The sequence below is a fragment of the Scyliorhinus canicula genome, chromosome 6 (assembly GCF_902713615.1).
Source record: "Scyliorhinus canicula chromosome 6, sScyCan1.1, whole genome shotgun sequence".
Classification (NCBI taxonomy): domain Eukaryota; kingdom Metazoa; phylum Chordata; class Chondrichthyes; order Carcharhiniformes; family Scyliorhinidae; genus Scyliorhinus; species Scyliorhinus canicula.
In genome coordinates, this window is record NC_052151.1 from 100,258,268 (window position 1) to 100,274,588 (window position 16,321).

Genomic DNA, 16,321 nt, shown 5'->3' on the forward strand with positions numbered 1-16,321 from the left:
TGGTGATCGGCCATGATCTTATTAAAGGGCAGAGCAAGTTCGAAGGGCTGACTGCCCCACGCCTGGTCCTTGTTCATATGTTCATTGACAGTGGTGTCAAATCAACATGGGTGAGTGCTGTGCTTCATGTGATAAGTGGGAATCCCTCATCTTTCCACCACCAACGGCCATGTATATCGCGACTCTGCTCATCTCCAGTGCATTGTGCTGCTCGGCAGTCTGCAGAATGCTTCCCCCATCCTGCCACACCCAGTTCCCTTTGCTCTCCCAAGTGAATTGCTTTCCCTTCTGTAAGAAGAGTTAAGAGTCTGAGAAATATTTTGAGAGTTTGGAAGGACAATATTTGTGGGGGGTGTCTTTGCGGGATGGGTGTGAGATGAAGGTGAGTGTGTATACTGGCTGTTCAGATGGAGATATGATGGAGAGAGATGAATGGGGTGAATTGTGAGGTATGTTCATCTTAGGAATGCTGTTCAAGAGAAGGCTGAGGAAATCAGTGAGGGAGTTGAATGTGGTATGTCACTCATCCTGAAGAGGTCATTGAACCTCTTTGTATCTATGAATGATGGGAATACGCTCCTTCTCACCTTCTCAGCCATTTCAGAGCTTAGCTTCAGAGGCAGCGCTGGTCCTCTCATTCACTCAAAACAACATTTCTCTGTGGTTACTGATAACTAACAACATGATCCATTGGCAGGCCTGTTGCTATCTCTCTGTTAGCAATTGTAGAATGTTTGTATTCTCTCCCTACACCAGAGCCCCTTTAAATTCTGAGGTTTCAACAATCAAATGCGGGTTTTAAACATGCCCCAGCCCACCCACTCCAATTGGTCAGGCAATCTGGAATCAGGATGCTAATGCCGTGATTCAGTTAAAGCACCATGGAAAAAGTTGCTCCATGGATTTTCAGGTTACCGAACTACTGCCAGTGTGAGGATATTCGAGCATTAAAACTTAGCCCAGTGGCTTCAGTGTTTAGTTAGAGGAAATTTCTGCTCACCCACCACCGAATGCCAGAGCAACTGAAAAACCTGAGTTAATCGAGGCATAATGAGAGGTGGTTGAGCACTAGAGCTGGGTAAATCACCTGGGAATGTTATGAACACTATTTAAATGCATGTTGTTGTTTTGTGCTGCATAGGGAATCATTTTCATCAGATTACCACGTACTTTGGGCTACAATTTCTGATACATGTCAAACCTGCCTGGCCTTTCCTCCCATAAGTGATTTACAAAAGTGTATTAAAATGGTTTTATTTTTATTTCAGGAAGTTCTCATATGAATCAGTGCCTTCAGTAGTATTTCAGAATATAATTTCTTTACAAACTGCAGATTTACATTTGAAGGAAAAGCAGTCTCTTGTGGAAGAGATAGTGCAGCTGAAGAGGATGAAGGAGATCATGGACACGGAGTTCTCCCACAAAGAAATGGAATTCCTGCAGAGCAAGCAGGAACTGGAACGTCAGCTCGCTAACCTGAAGAGCAATGAGCATAAAGTTACCATTATAAAGCAACAGGTACGTTCAGCAGAGCCATCAGTTGTTGTCTATATTTAATAAAGTTAAGTAATTAAGTGGTGAGGTACTTGAGTACAGCTGTAAGTTCTTCTATGTGGACTCGCAGTATGCAGGTCTGTTCCAACAGAGTACTGTATAAGTAAACCAAACTGGGCTTTAGCTTTGGGAGTAGCCTTAGGATCTGGGTGCATGGGGCTGGGAAATCAGGATCTATAGTCAGAGTGCAGGATAAGCACTTCTTGAGGAGACTCCTATGGTCCAGGAACACCGATTTTTAGATCCCACTTGCGGTTCTAAGATGTAATGACCCTTAAAGGCCTATCAAAAAAGGGGCCAGGAAATGTTTTACTTGTAATTTTGTGGAGCAAGTTCTGCTCCTCCTGTGCCCACAAGAAAACTCCAATCCCTGGCCAGGTCGTTTGAAGGAACCCTTTGGATCAATAGTTCCCCAACACCAACTTCCAGCCAGGCAGACCTGGCAGCCGACTATTCATAGGAACCAGCTACCCCCCCCCCCCCCCCCCCCCCCCCCCACCCTCCCGCCCTCTCGTAACCTGCTAGTGGGGTGTCCATTTGGTACCTGTAGCATTTGTTCACACTCTTCAGCATTGGGGTTGAACAGGCAGTGTGGCTGAAATACAAAATAGACCTTCAGAATGAAGGAAATACAATAATAGTGCAGTTAATGATTTTAGGCAAGACCTTAAAGGCAGTAAACATTTAGTAACTGGAGGACTGGTTAGAGCTACAAAACATCCCACGAAAATGTGCATAAGCAGCTGATTCACAGGTAAACTGGGACTAAAGCGGCCAAGAACAGCTATCCCCATCTCTCAAGGCTGCTAGACTCCAAACACCCAAATACTACCAGCACTGATACTCCCAAACTCTGGGGGTAGGAAGTGGCAAATTGAGTAGCTGGAAGCACTTGAGGTATAAACACCAGCCTATACCAGTTGGGTCTGACAGCCTATGTAGTTGTATGTAACCCCAAAGTAACTGTTTCCAATGTTTCCAGATCCCAAAACTTCTATCCCAGTGATCTCAGATTCTAATACCATCTCCAATACGCTTGCAACCTTTCGCTAAAGTGTTTCTGGACCCTAGGTGGCTCCTCAAGAGTTGCTTATCCGGCAATCTCTTTGATTACTGGCAAATCCCAATTTCCCTATCCCCATGCTCCCAGATCCTAAGGGCACTCCCAAAACTAATAAATCAGTGTTCCGTTGTGCACTAACTGGCACCACTTGGTACATGGTCATCTAAAAGTTGCATCTCATTGTACGCAACACTATTGGGCATGAATTAATAAGTTAAAACAACATATGAATTTTAATAAAGGTTGTTTTTAAATTAATGCTGAAAAAAACTATGCTAATTATTTTTTTTAATTCATTTAGGGGATGTGGACTTAACTGGCTAGGCCAACATTTATTTCCCATCCCTAATTGTCCTTGAGAAGGTGGTGAAGAAGGTGAAGCTACCTTCTTCAATTGCTGCAATCAGTATGGTGTAAGTACACCCAGAGTATTGTTAGGGAGGGAGTTCCATTAACCCAGCGACAGTGAAGGAATGCAGATATATTTCCAAGTCAGGATGGTGAGTGACTTGAAGTGATGGTGCTCTCATGTTTCTGCTGCCCTTGTCCATCTCAATGGCAGTGGCCATGGGTTTGGAAGGTATATCTCAGGAGACTTGGTGAAATCCTGCAGTACATCTTGTAGATTATACACACTGGTCGTCAGTGGTGGAGGGAATGAATGTTTGTGGAAAAGGTGCCAATCAAATGGACTGCTTTGTTCTGGATGGTGTCTAGCTTCTTGAGTTAAAATTACTTGTTTAAATTTTGTTTCCAGATTGAACAAAGGTCTGAGCAAGAGAAGATGATTGAGACACAGCTGGGAGAAAATAGTCTGGAGCTTTTAAAAGTCCAGTCAGCTCACCATGAAATGGAAGAAAAGTACTATTCCATGACAGCTACCATGCAGAATAAAATTACACATGATTTCAGGTACTAGGAGAACAGGGAAGATGGCAAATTACAAGTTAACCAATCAAAGAAAGGGTTAAAAAATAATGCTTCCTTTTAGTGCCATGCTACTAATTTCCATTAATGCTGACAAGTCCCAGTACAAGTAATCCTCACTTAATCACCATCTTAAGACGTTTTATAATAGAGGAAAGGGCCTGGATTCACCACTTCCAGCCGCCGGAAGCAAGAATTGCAATCGGGGGAGAATAGCGTGCAATGGAAAAATCGCAATTTGCGCCCAGTGCCGATTCCGATGCCATCTCCGGTCCCCGTCTGGCGGTGTTATAAAAGTTTGCACCCCGTGCCAACTGGCCCATGCAAAACCATCATTTGCATGAATTTGAATCTCATCAGCGAGTTGGACACTTCATGCTCCACACCTCCGCAATGCTCCTCCCCTCAAAGATGGAAGTCACATGGGCGTGAATGGGTGCAAGTATTTACGGCCGTTGAGGGGGAGCGAGAAGCTGAAAAAACTGTGAAAAGCAGTTGAGTTTGCTGGGGAGTGCTGCCCAGACAGTGGGGAGTAGCGGGGGAATGACTTTGTGCCAAGTCCGGGGTTGGGGTGTCCTGGCTCAGACTGTTATTGCTGCAGTATGTGATTAAAATTCACCCCTTTGGTGCTACTTGCAGGCTACTGGCTGTTCACATTGCTGACTGCTCATTGTGTCCTGTAAATGCTAAGAGAGCTGCCCCTCTGGAAGCCCTCATGCCCCAGTGGTATCATTGATGCACTATCAATTACGACGAGACGAGAGTAGAATGTAATCGACGCTTTATTACACAGAGATGTGTGGCCTTCTACAGCAGCTGACGAAATGGCTGCTGTACGGGGAGCACACATATTTATACTCCGTCTACTGGGCAGAGCCAGCAGGCAGAGATCTACCCCCGTACCGGTAGTACAGGGGCCTTACCCTAAAACCCATATATACAGTATATACATCAGTGGTGACTACCACATTCACCCCCTGTTAAAAAATAAGTCCAGCAGGGGTGGTGGAGAACTATATACAGACAAGTTGCTTTTAAAATCACAGAGAATATTACAAATTTAGGCGGTCCGCTGCCTTGATCTGTCGTTGAGAGCGCCACAGTGCTGGTGGTGACTCAGGCATCGGCTTGGTCTTCGGTGACTCCGGGAGCGTGTCGAAAACTTCTTCATCCCCGGGTGAGAGCAAGGGGAGGACAGATTGTTCTGGAGCAGGAGCTGCAATGGGGTGTGTCAGGGGAAGGGAGGGTGGCGCCGGGGCGGGGGGGGGGGGGGCGTGTTTCTGGAACCAGCTGGTGCCAGGTCCCTGAGGGAGACTGTGTCTTGGCGGCCGTCGGGGTACGCTACGTAAGCATACTGTGGGTTGGCGTGGAGTAGCTGTACCCTCGCAACCAACGGGTCCGCCTTGTGGAGTCGCACGTGTCTATGGAGGAGAACGGGTCCTGGAGCTGCCAGCCATGTTGGGAGCGAAACCCCGGAGGTGGACTTCCTGGGGAAGGCAAAGAGATGTTCATGGGGGGTTTCACAGGAGTGACCGAATGGACTGGAGTGCGTCGGGGAAGACCTCCTGCCAGTGGAAGGCCGGAACATTTCTGGACCTTAGGGCCAGCTGGACAGCCCTCCAGAGCATCCCATTCTCCCGCTCTACCTGCCCATTTCCCCTGGGGTTGTAGATGGTCGTCCTGATCGTGGCCACACCCCTGTTGAGGAGGAACTGGCGCAGCTCATCGCTCATAAATGAGGATCCCCAGTCGCTATGGACGTAGGCGGGGAAGCCGAACAGAGCGAAGATGGTGTTGAGGGCTTTGATGACGGTGGCAGACGTCATGTCAGGGCATGGGACGGCAAAGGGGAATCGAGAATATTCATCGACCACACTGAGGAAGTACGTGTTTCAGTCGGTGGAGGGGAGGGGCCCTTTGAAGTCCACGCTGAAGCGTTCAAAGGGGCGGGAGGCCTTCACCAGGCACGCACAGTCTGGCCGGTAGAAGTGCGGTTTACACCCCGCGCAGATCCGGCAGTCTCTGGTGATAGCCCTGACTTCCTCGATGGAGTAGGGCAGGTTGCGGGCCTTAATGAAGTGGTAAAAACGGGTGACTCCTGGGTGACAGAGATTGTCGTGCAGGGTCCGGAGTTGGTCGACTTGTGTGCTGACACATGTACCTCGGGATAGGGCATCGGGGGGCTTGTTGAGCTTACCGGGGCGATACAAAATCTCGTAGATGTGGGTGGAGAGCTTGATCCTCTACCTCAAGATTTTATCGTTTTTGATCTTGCCCCGCTGTATGTTATTAAACATGAAGGAAATCGACTGTTGGTCAGTGAGGAGAGTTAATCTCCTGCCGACCAGGTAATGCCTCCAATGCCGCACAGCTTCAACAATGGCTTGGGCCTCCTTTTCGACGGAGGAGTGCCGAGTTTCGGAGGCATGGAGGGTGCAGGAAAATAATGCCACGGGCCTGCCTGCCTGGTTGAGGGTGGCGGCCAGAGCGACGTCTGATGCATCGCTCTCGACCTAGAAGGGGAGCATCTCGTCGACCATGTGCATCGCGGCCTTGGCGATGTCTGCCTTGATACGGTTGAAGGCCTGGTGAGCCTCGGTGTCAGGGGGAAAACGGTGGATTGAATGAGTGGGCGGGGCTTGTCCGCATAGGTTGGGACCCACTGGGCATATTACGAAAAGAACCCCAGGCATCGTTTGAGGGCCTTGGGGCAGTGGGGGAGGGGGAGTTCCATGAGGGGGCGCATGCGATCGGGGTCGGGCCCCAGAACTCCGTTCTGGAGCACATAGCCGAGAATGGCTAATCGGTTCGTGCTGAACACGCTCTTCTTCTTGTTATACGTGTGGTTGAGGAGAGTGGCGGTGTGGAGAAATTTGGAAAGGTTGGCGTCGTGGTCCTGCTGGTCGTGGCCGCAGATGGTGATATTGTCCAGGTACGGGAAAGTGGCCCGCAGTCTGTACCGGTCAACCATTCGATCCATCTCCCATTGGAAGACGTTGGTGACGCCGAAGAAAACTCTTAAGAAAGTGGTAAAGGCGGCCATCTGTTTCAAACACGGTGTATGGGCAGTCCGCCTTACGGATGGGGAGCTGGTGGTAGGCTAATTTTAGGTCCACTGTCCAGAAGACCCCGTATTCTGCAATCTGATTGACCATATCAGATATGCGAGGGAGGGGGTACGCATCGAGCTGCGTGTACCGATTGATGGTCTGACTGTAGTCAATGACCATCCTATTTTTATCCCCGGTTTTCACCACTACCACTTGGACTCTCCAGGGGCTGTTGCTGGCCTCAATGATGCCTTCCCGAAGCAACCGCTGGACTTCAGACCTGATGAAGGTCCTGTCCTGGGCGCTGTACCGTCTGCTCCTGGTGGCGACGGGTTTGCAATCCGGGGATAGGTTTGCAAAAAGGGAAGGCGGGTCGACCTTAAGGGTCGCGAGGCTGCAAACAGTAAGGGGTGGTAGTGGTCCGCCAAATTTCAGGGTTAGGCTCTGGAGGTTGCACTGGAAATCCAGGCTGAGTAGCAAGGCAGCGCAGAGGTTGGGGAGGACGTAGAGGCGGAAGCCGCTGATCTCCACGTCCTGGACGGTGAGGGTGGCAATACAGTACCCCCGGATCACTACGGAGTGGGATCCGGAGGCCAGGGAGATTTTCTGGTTAGCGGGGTGTACCGCGAGGGAGCAGCGTCTTACCATATCTGGGTGGATGAAGCTCTCAGTGCTCCCAGAATCCAGCACGCAGGAGATGTCGTGCCCGTGGACCTTCACCTTTGTCGAAGCGGTCACGCAGTTGTGCGGTCGAGACTGGTCAATCGTGACCGAGGCGAGATGCGGCCGGTTGCAGGTGATGAGCGGCCTGATTCGGTGCCCGATGGGCAGGGGTCCTGAGGCGGGTAAGATGGCGGTGCCATGGGGCCGCACATGTCCTGGGGCAAGCAAGATGGTGGCGCCCATTGGTTCTGGAGCAGGTAAAATGGCGGCGCCCACGGGCTGCACGTGTTGTGAGTAGAGCAAGATGGCAGCGCCCACAGGCAGCACGTGATCCGAGGAGAGGAGGATGGCGGCGCACACTGGCCGCACGTGGGGGGTGCCGGGACAATAGCGGCGATTGAGCGGGCTTGGCACATTGCAGCAAAATGTCCCTTCTTGCCACAGGCCTTGCAGAGGGAGCTCCACGCCGGGCAGCGCTGTCGGGGTTTTTGGCTGTCCACAGAAGTAGCAATTGGGTCCCCCGGGGTTGGTTGGCTGCCACACGGCGCTGGCGTGGGGTTGGCTGGGGATTGTTGCTGATGGGGTCCATGATGGGGTGGCCGTTGGCGGGGTCCACGATGCACAGGGGGGTGAGCCGCACGGTCGTGGGCATAGACACTAACATTTCATGAAGCGAGAGCGCTAGTTTTTTGGTCGCCACGAGGTCAAGCGTGGCCCCTTCAAAGAGGCGCTGGCGGATGTAGTCAGACCCTATGCCCGTAACGAACATGTCTCTCATCAGCAGATTCGAATGTTCAGTGGCCGAAACGGCCTGCCAGTCAGTCTCTAACTGGGGCGAGCAGGGCATTTCAGAAATCTTCCACAGACTCACCGGGATGTTGGCGCTGCGTGGATAGGAGATGCCTGGCGTAGATTTTGTTGGTCCGCTGAGCGTAATTTTCCTTCAGTAGCACCATGACTTCTGCGTAGGTCGGCGCGTCCTGGACGAGGGGAAAGATGTTGGAGCTCAGCCGCGTGTACAGAATCTGGAGTTTCTGTGCTTCTGGAATTGAGTCTGGCGCAGACCCAATGTAAGCTTCAAAACAGGTTCGCCAATGTTCAAAGTCTTGAAAATGAAAATCGCTTATTGTCACGAGTAGGCTTCAATGAAGTTACTGTGAAAAGCCCCTAGTCGCCACATTCCGGCGCCTGTCCGGGGAGGCTGGTACGGGAATCGAACCGTGCTGCTGACCTGCTTGGTCTGCTTTAAAAGCCAGCGATTTAGCTGAGTGAGCTAAACCAGCCCCCAGTGAGCTAAACCAGCCCCCGTGAGCTAAACCAGCCCCCTTTTTTGGCATTGTCTGCTTGAGGATGCAGCTGCAGGCGATCCGGCTTCATGCAGAGGTCCATCTCTGAAAAATCTCTGTGTAATAAATTGATGCACTATCAATTACGACGAGACGAGAGTTGAGTGTAATCGAGGCTTTATTACACTAAGATGTGTGGCCTCCTACAGCAGTTGACGAAATGGCTGCTGTACGGGGAGCACACATATTTATACTCCGCCTACTGGGCGGAGCCAGCAGACAGGGATCTACCCCCGTACCTGTAGTACAGGGGCCTTACCGTAAAACCCATATATATATATATATATATACAGTCTATGCATCAGTGGTGACTACCACAATCATCAAGGGGATAGGCGTGGCCATGTAGAATCAGTGGCACCAGTTGCTTCACTCCCCCATACATTCCTCAGAAGTGCTGCCCCACTGCAGAGGACGCAAGTGATTAGCAGACTTTGGACCCCCCCCTGGTTCTGTGTCCCCCTCAGGGCAGAGGCCTCACCAGTGATCCCCACTCCTCAGGATCACCAGCTGTCTCCTCTTGGTGAGGTTGGCGGCACTGACTGCCTGTGCCACCACCTCCCAGAACTGTTCAGGAAGGCGGGCTTGAGTTTGCGGCTCATCCTCTTCTCCTCATTGGCGTCGAGCAGTGGGTCCACTTCAGACTCCTGACATCTGGGGTGTGGGGTCTTCTCTGAGCCATCATCATAGCTGCAACGAGTGTGCGGTGAGTGGAGCGCTTCAAGGCAGTACCACCTGTCAGACCCTTTAGCTCTAAATCTGGCCCCGCTGGGCCTGGAATTGCTTTAAATTCACATTGCAGAGTACTGGCCCATTTGCATGTTCTGAATTGCAAGATGAATTGCGCCCCCAATGGAAACTCAAATTGCACGCTATTTAGGTCCGGCGGGAACACTTACGGCTGGAATCCCGGACGCCGAAATGGCGTTCGGCCGGAGAATCTATTTTTGTGCTGGAATCGGGGAGCGGCGCTGTTTTTACGAAGCTCCACCCCCTCAAAAACGGCGTACTCAAGTATGCCGCACGCCGTTGAACGGCCTCAGGACATCACCTGAGGCCCTACACCGATATTACGTCCACGATGGGCCAAGTCCCCGACGACATGGGGCAGGTGTCCTCGCAACTTCCATGGACCTCGCGTGGCCGCTGCAGACTGCATCCAGCGTCGCCACAGTCGGGAAGGGGTGGGGGAGCCGTTCCGCTGGCAGGGGGGACTTCGGTGCCGGCTGGAGTGACTGGTGGGGGGTGGTCTGGAGGTGGCGAGGGCGGCAGTTTTTGGCAGGCCGGGTCCGCACGCGGCCGGCGCCATGTTGTACGGCACGGCCGCCGCGGGCCAATGCCGCGTGCATGCGTGGCCATAGACCCGGCCATTATGCGACCATATCCGCAGGTAAAGCCAGGGCTTTACGTGGCACGGCTGCTAGCCCCCCAGCGGGCGGAGGATTGGTGCGTGGCGGCGCCGACCTTTTGGTCGTAAGACCAGATGGAGCCTGCGGACGTAGCCGCAGTCTCCCAAACGAAGAATCCAACCCAAGAACCTTTGGTGCAAGAGGCTTTATTATACACATTATCCCTCCGAGCATAAACAATTTGCATTAGGAGCACATACAGGACCTAATTCATGGCACAAAAATAACCACCAAGTCCATTTGTCATACAGGCTTTCATCCATCAATGTGCAGGCAACGCCAAGCCATAAGAAAAAAAGTGCCAAAGCCCAGTAGCAGCTCGGACTTGCTCCTCCTCACTTGTGCAGTGCTTACCAAATGTCTTCCTCCTAACCCTGTTTTTCTGGTGCCTTGAGGCAGCTGTACCTGAGCTGGCTTCTGTATGCTCATGTGATGTCCCAATATCTTGTACATTCCTGGTGACGGGTATTAAGGCCCCTACACAAGGAGAAAGGAAACTATGCTCTGGAGACTCATGCCTTGTTTAAATTTTCATTTTCATCAACTGGGTGATGCAAATCCAAAATCTAGAATGAAACAGGCTATCAAGCATGTGTGATCTTTCTATCAGACTACCCGTCAGATGATGAAGATGTAAACCTTCTCAGAAATTAAGGACAATGCACTGAGTGCCCCCCCCCCCCCCTCCAATGCCACTGCTGCTGAATAGTTGAACTATTTGTTAATCAATAATTGGGGTGTGACCCCGTACCCCAGATGTCAGCTGCAATTATCTGCATTGTTGAGTAAGGTTTTGGTCATCTATCCTAATATCGTCTTGTGTGGCTCAGTGTTAAATTTTGTTTGATAATGCTCCTACACTGCTGTTGCTTAACTGAAAACCAATATAGCTCTGTGAGCACAGGCCTGTTTAGATCAGTTGGCTAGACAGCTGGTTTGTGTTGCAGTGTGAGACCAGCAGCACAGGTCCAATTCCTGTACCGGCTGAGGTTATTCACGAAGGCCCTGCCTTTCAACCTTGTCCCTCACCTGAGGTGATCCTCAGGTTAAATCACCACCAGTCAGCTCTCCCCTCAAAGGGGAAAGCAGTCTCTGGTCTATGGTCATCTGGGACTTTATCTTTACCCTCATGGGTGATGGGATTCCAGGCTATATATGTGAAACACTTTTCTGTTGGTATTTAGATTCTATTCAGATGAAAAATGGCTGATAGGATAGGTGAACTGAACTTAATTTGTGGTGCAAAAGTAAACTTAAAAGAAAACAGAACTATGTGGAATTAAGAAAGTAGGAATGAGGAAATTATATTAATCATACCAATTCAGTGAAGATGCATTTCAACTAAAATTCACAAAGGCACTAATTCATATCTGCCCAGATGACATAATTTGGCATGCCAATTTTTGTTATTTTAAAAAATAAATTTAGAGTACCCAATTCGTTTTTTCAATTAAGGGGTGATTTAGCATGGCCAATTGACCTACCCTGCACATCTTTTTGGGTTGCAGGGTTGAGACCCATGCAGACACAGGGAGAATGTGCAAACTCCACTGGACAGTGACCCTGCGTGCCAATTTTAATAGGGAAGCATTTGTGATGGCTTTGAGATCTGAAGGATTTTAAAACTTTGAATTCGATCTTTCGATATTCAAAGGAGCAAATACTAAATATCAGGTAGGAAATGCCAACCAGTGCCAACCAAAGAGAAAAAGACACTTGGGCAAGTGCCAGAACCTTCGTGGCAAGTTAATAAATTGTAAGAAGCTGATGTGTAACATTTTCCTGTTGGTAATTCCATTCAGATGAAAAATATTATTGCAATAACATTCAAATGTATTATTACACAAAAACATAGTTTACGGATCGATGCACGATCAATTGCACAGAGACGAGAGTTGAATACAACTGAGGCTTCATTACTCTAAGATGTGTGGCCTCCTACAGCAGCTGGCGAAATGGCTGCTGTACAGGGAGCACACATATTGATACTCCGCGTACTGGGAGGAGCCAGCAGGCAGGGACTACCCCCGTACCTGTAGTACAGGATCTTACCACACCTCTCCTAATATACACAACAGTGGTGATTACCACATGGATTCACAGTGGGTCTGGATTAAATGAAGCATTATTCCTTGTAGCGACGTGTTACATGCTTGCAAATTGAAATGTCACAATCTGTAAATCAAATTTCCCAGGGCATTAATGTATTACTGAATTATTTACAGTCAATGTAGCTAACAGAGAATATCGTGGGAATAGTTTAAGATTTAACATCTTTCAGTGAGTGGGTGTTTGCCTTCACCAAGAATAACAGTTCCATAGCACAGTATATTTTCCCTTGTTGCTCTCAATGTCATATAGTTTGCTGCCGCATCTTTGATGTGCTTAACCTCCAGCATGACTTATATGCTCTAAATATGATGTTAAGTTGTACTTGTTTCATGTTCAAAGACACCAGTGCTTTCTAGTGACTTACTTAGTGTGAGATCTTTATTCAGCTGATGTAAAATGTTTGCTTACAGAGAGTCCCTCATGGCAGAGATCACATGACTGTAGCAAGCCAGATAGGACATATAAGGCATTTCAAAACCCAAACATCCCGCTTTTCATAACGAACAATAAGACACAAACATCCCCCATTCCTAATAAACAAAAGTTCATGTGTAACTGTGAGTTACCCACAATACACCCACTCTTCTTGTACATTAACAACTGTTTATTCTACTGGTCCATAAGACCATAAGGCATAGGTGCAGAATTAAGCCATTCAGCCCATCGATTAAGCTCTGCCATTCAATCATGGCTGATATGTTTCTCAACCGCATTCTCTTGCCTTCTCCCCATAACCCTTGATCCCTTTTTTTCAAGAACCTATCTATCTCTGTCAAGACACTCAGTGACTTGGACACCCCGCAGCCTTCCACAGATTCACCACCCTCTGACGGAAGAAATTCCACCTCATCTCGGTTTTAAAGGATTGTTCCTTCAGCCTCGGGTTCTAGTTTCTCGTGCGAGTGGAAACATCCTCTCCACGTTCACTCTATCTAGGCGTCTTTGTATTCTGTAAGTCATTCTCTGAAACTGTTCATCTGGGTGATGTTCCTTGTTCAGAGAGTGATGTTTCCATGGCCTTTATTCACCGCTATTCAACACTAATAATGGGCCTTAACGGGAAACGCAGGGCTGAGGCCGCACATAGCCATAACTTTCAAAAGGGATTTGAAAAGGAAAATAAAGTGTGTGGCTGTGGGGATAGAGCAGGGGAATAAGACTAATTGGATAGTTTTTTTCAGAGAACCACCACATACCACCAAAAGGGATTTGAAAAGGAAAATAAAGTGTGTGGCTGTGGGGATAGAGCAGGGGAATAAGACTAATTGGATAGTTTTTTTCAGAGAACCACCACATACCACCAAAAGGGATTTGAAAAGGAAAATAAAGTGTGTGGCTGTGGGGATAGAGCAGGGGAATAAGATTAATTGGATAGTTTTTTTCAGAGAACCACCACATACCACCAAATGAAAAGTCCACCCAGCTGGCATGCAGCGATATAGGGAGAAGTTTTAACTGAGTCAGAGTAGAACTTCTGCCATCTGGGAGGAGGTCCCGCCTAGACAGCTGCCAGCCAATCTAATTGGCCAGCAGCTCTAAATCCAGTAGCATAAGAATAGAGCAGCGGCCAGTGCTGAATACAGTATTCCCTCAGGAAGAAGTGTCATAGATCCTGGCAAGTCCTGGGATTTTGATGGGCCTGCCTCACAAACTCCGCCGAGGGGAGAGTGTGTTTTAGAGGGCGTGAGGAGGCTTACAGGGAGAGGAGATGGGATGGGGAAATTATCTTGAGAAGGGAGTGTGAGTGTGGACTCCAGTGGCACAAGAACTCTCAAAGGACGTTTACCCCCCACTTCCTGCCCAAGAACTGTCTGCCCATCTTGCTTCTGCCATTCTCTCCCACATGCTTTATAGCAGCAGAGGCAGAATGAGGCTCTTATGTGACCATTAACTGGCTACTTTTTAAAAAAAAATAATTTTTATTGGAATTTTTTACAGAAAATATAAAAATATAACAAGTATAGCAAAAAGCAGTAATATGCAACTAACAGCCCCATAACACCCACAATTCCCTCCATACCGTAACATCACATGTATCACCCCCCCCCCCCCCCCCCCCATTAACTGGCTACTTAAGTGCCTGTACAGACCCACAGGCAGGTGGGCTACCTGTTGCTTTATCCACCTCCAGTAATATGAGAGACAAGTCGTGTGGGGGGGGGGGGGGGGGGGGGGGGATGCAGTAAAGCTGCCAGCAGGTCACCCATTTTATTTTACCAGTCCTCCCCTGCCTTCAAATATGCTGGTGGGGGCCATAAAATCCAGCGTTTGCTCCATCTGGTAGATTTTGCTACATGTATTAAACATTAGAATGTAGTGTGTTTTGCAGAGTGCCACAGTGGAGTCAGCGTAACATATTTAACTGCTAGACCAGCACCTTGGGTAGGTTTCAGCAGACACCACTGTTGGAGTCAATTCTGTTTTGTTAACACTGGACCAGGTACTTTGTATGATTTTCACCATGCCATAGATTTTGAAATATTACACATGCTTATGATTTACAAAGAGAAAGAATCATGACCTAAAGTGCCCATTGGGATTTGGGAAGAGAATGTTCTCTATTCACTGTGTTGGTTATGCCACATTGTTCTGTCAAGTTTGAAACACATAAAATAAAAATGTTGAATGGAGAGAGACGCAGGAAAACAAAGCTATTGAACATTGTTGCTTGTTTGGGCATGTCATCTACCTCATCAGATGTAAAAAGGGTAAGAATTGGATACAGACACAAAAACTTTCTTTTATTTTATAAATTTAGAGTACCCAATTCAATTTTTCCAATTAAGGGGCAATTTAGCGTGGCCAATCCACCTAGCCTGCACATCTTTGGGTTGTGGGGGCGAAACTCACGCAAACATGGGGAGAATGTGCAAACTCCACACAGACAGTGACCCAGAGCCAGGATGGAAACTGGGACCTCGGTGCCATGAGGCTGCAGGGCTAACCCACTGCGCCACCGTGCTGTCCTCACAAAAGCTTTCTTAAGTACAGGATGGTCAGAAAAAAACTTTTTTTTTAATCAATAGCTGGACCTCTGCTGAGATGACAGGCAAATAACCCATTCCAAAATCTCTGGCAGAAACTCTTAGGTTGCAGGGAAGTCTGTGATACGACTCTGGCAGGCACAGGAAAGACAACTGTCTCAGTTTAGTGTTCCCTCGATAAAGAACTGAGGAGGGGGAAGAATCAAACCTGATGCCATATACAATGCACCAATGCAATGGTTAGCATTGCTGCCTCACAGGTCCGGGGTTTGATCCCGGCTCTGGGTCGCTGTCTGTGTGGAGTTTGCACATTCTCCCTGTGCTTGCGTGGGTTTTGCCCTCACAACCCAAAAGATGTGCAGGGTAGGTGGATTGGCCATGCTAAATTGCGCTTTCATTGGAAAAAATGAATTGGGTGCTCTAAATTTAGTTTAAAAATAATAATAATTCAGATGAAGATGGTTTAATAATTATGTAGAATCGTGGCCTGAGAGTAATAGAGAAGGCCTTTAAGCAGCCCTGCTGCACCAATCTAAACTTGGTATTAATGACTACACTTGCCAGATCATGTTTGATTATATGTCACATGATCAACGCAATATAAGATATTGTACGGTTCTTTCCTCCTCCCTCCCAGAGATGAGATCCGTCAGCTTCACCAACAACTCCGGGAGAAAGAGGTGATGAGAGAGCAGGACCGCTTCCTCAGAAGCAAAATGGCAGATGACTGTGCTGCTATAAACAAGGAGAATGTTATGTTACATTCGCAGACTCTTGAACTTAATAAGCAATTAGAAAGGGTATGTGGAATTTCATCTTATGCAATAATTCAGTGTTTGAAACTAGAAGTTGAAGCTTTTGGCCCTGATAATGTTCCCAAAGGTGTCGAGGAAAAACAGGGCAGCTGCATGGAGACAGTCTCCCAGCGATTGGGGCGCGTGCACCAGTCAGGCTTAGAGGCCCTCCCCGTCTGCATGGCTTCGGTTGCAGCAACATGTTGCACAGCCTCCTAACCCACAATTGGTGACATGGCTGCTGAGGGAATTATTTTATTTTAACGTTTTAAAAGATTGGAGAGAGGATGCCTTCATCCTGAGACACCCTTTCTCTCACTTCCCTGGAAAGGTAATCTGCTGCTTCTCCAGCAATGGAGAGACTCCTGTTGGCCCTCCAGCTCAGAGGATCCACCCTCTGGCTATTAATTGGCCAGTTT

General features: G+C 48.6%; 1 protein-coding gene across 6 annotated transcripts in view; it reads left to right on the forward strand.

Moving 5' to 3' along the window:
• Positions 1 to 16,321, forward strand: part of LOC119967340 (early endosome antigen 1-like) — a 64,984-nt gene that overhangs the window by 32,079 nt on the left and 16,584 nt on the right. For all 6 annotated transcript variants that reach the window (XM_038799732.1, XM_038799729.1, XM_038799734.1 and 3 more), the window contains 3 exons: positions 1,334 to 1,518; positions 3,375 to 3,529; positions 15,746 to 15,908. In XM_038799732.1, coding sequence (XP_038655660.1) covers positions 1,334 to 1,518; positions 3,375 to 3,529; positions 15,746 to 15,908 — 503 coding nt within the window. The remainder of the gene's footprint in view (positions 1 to 1,333; positions 1,519 to 3,374; positions 3,530 to 15,745; positions 15,909 to 16,321) is intronic.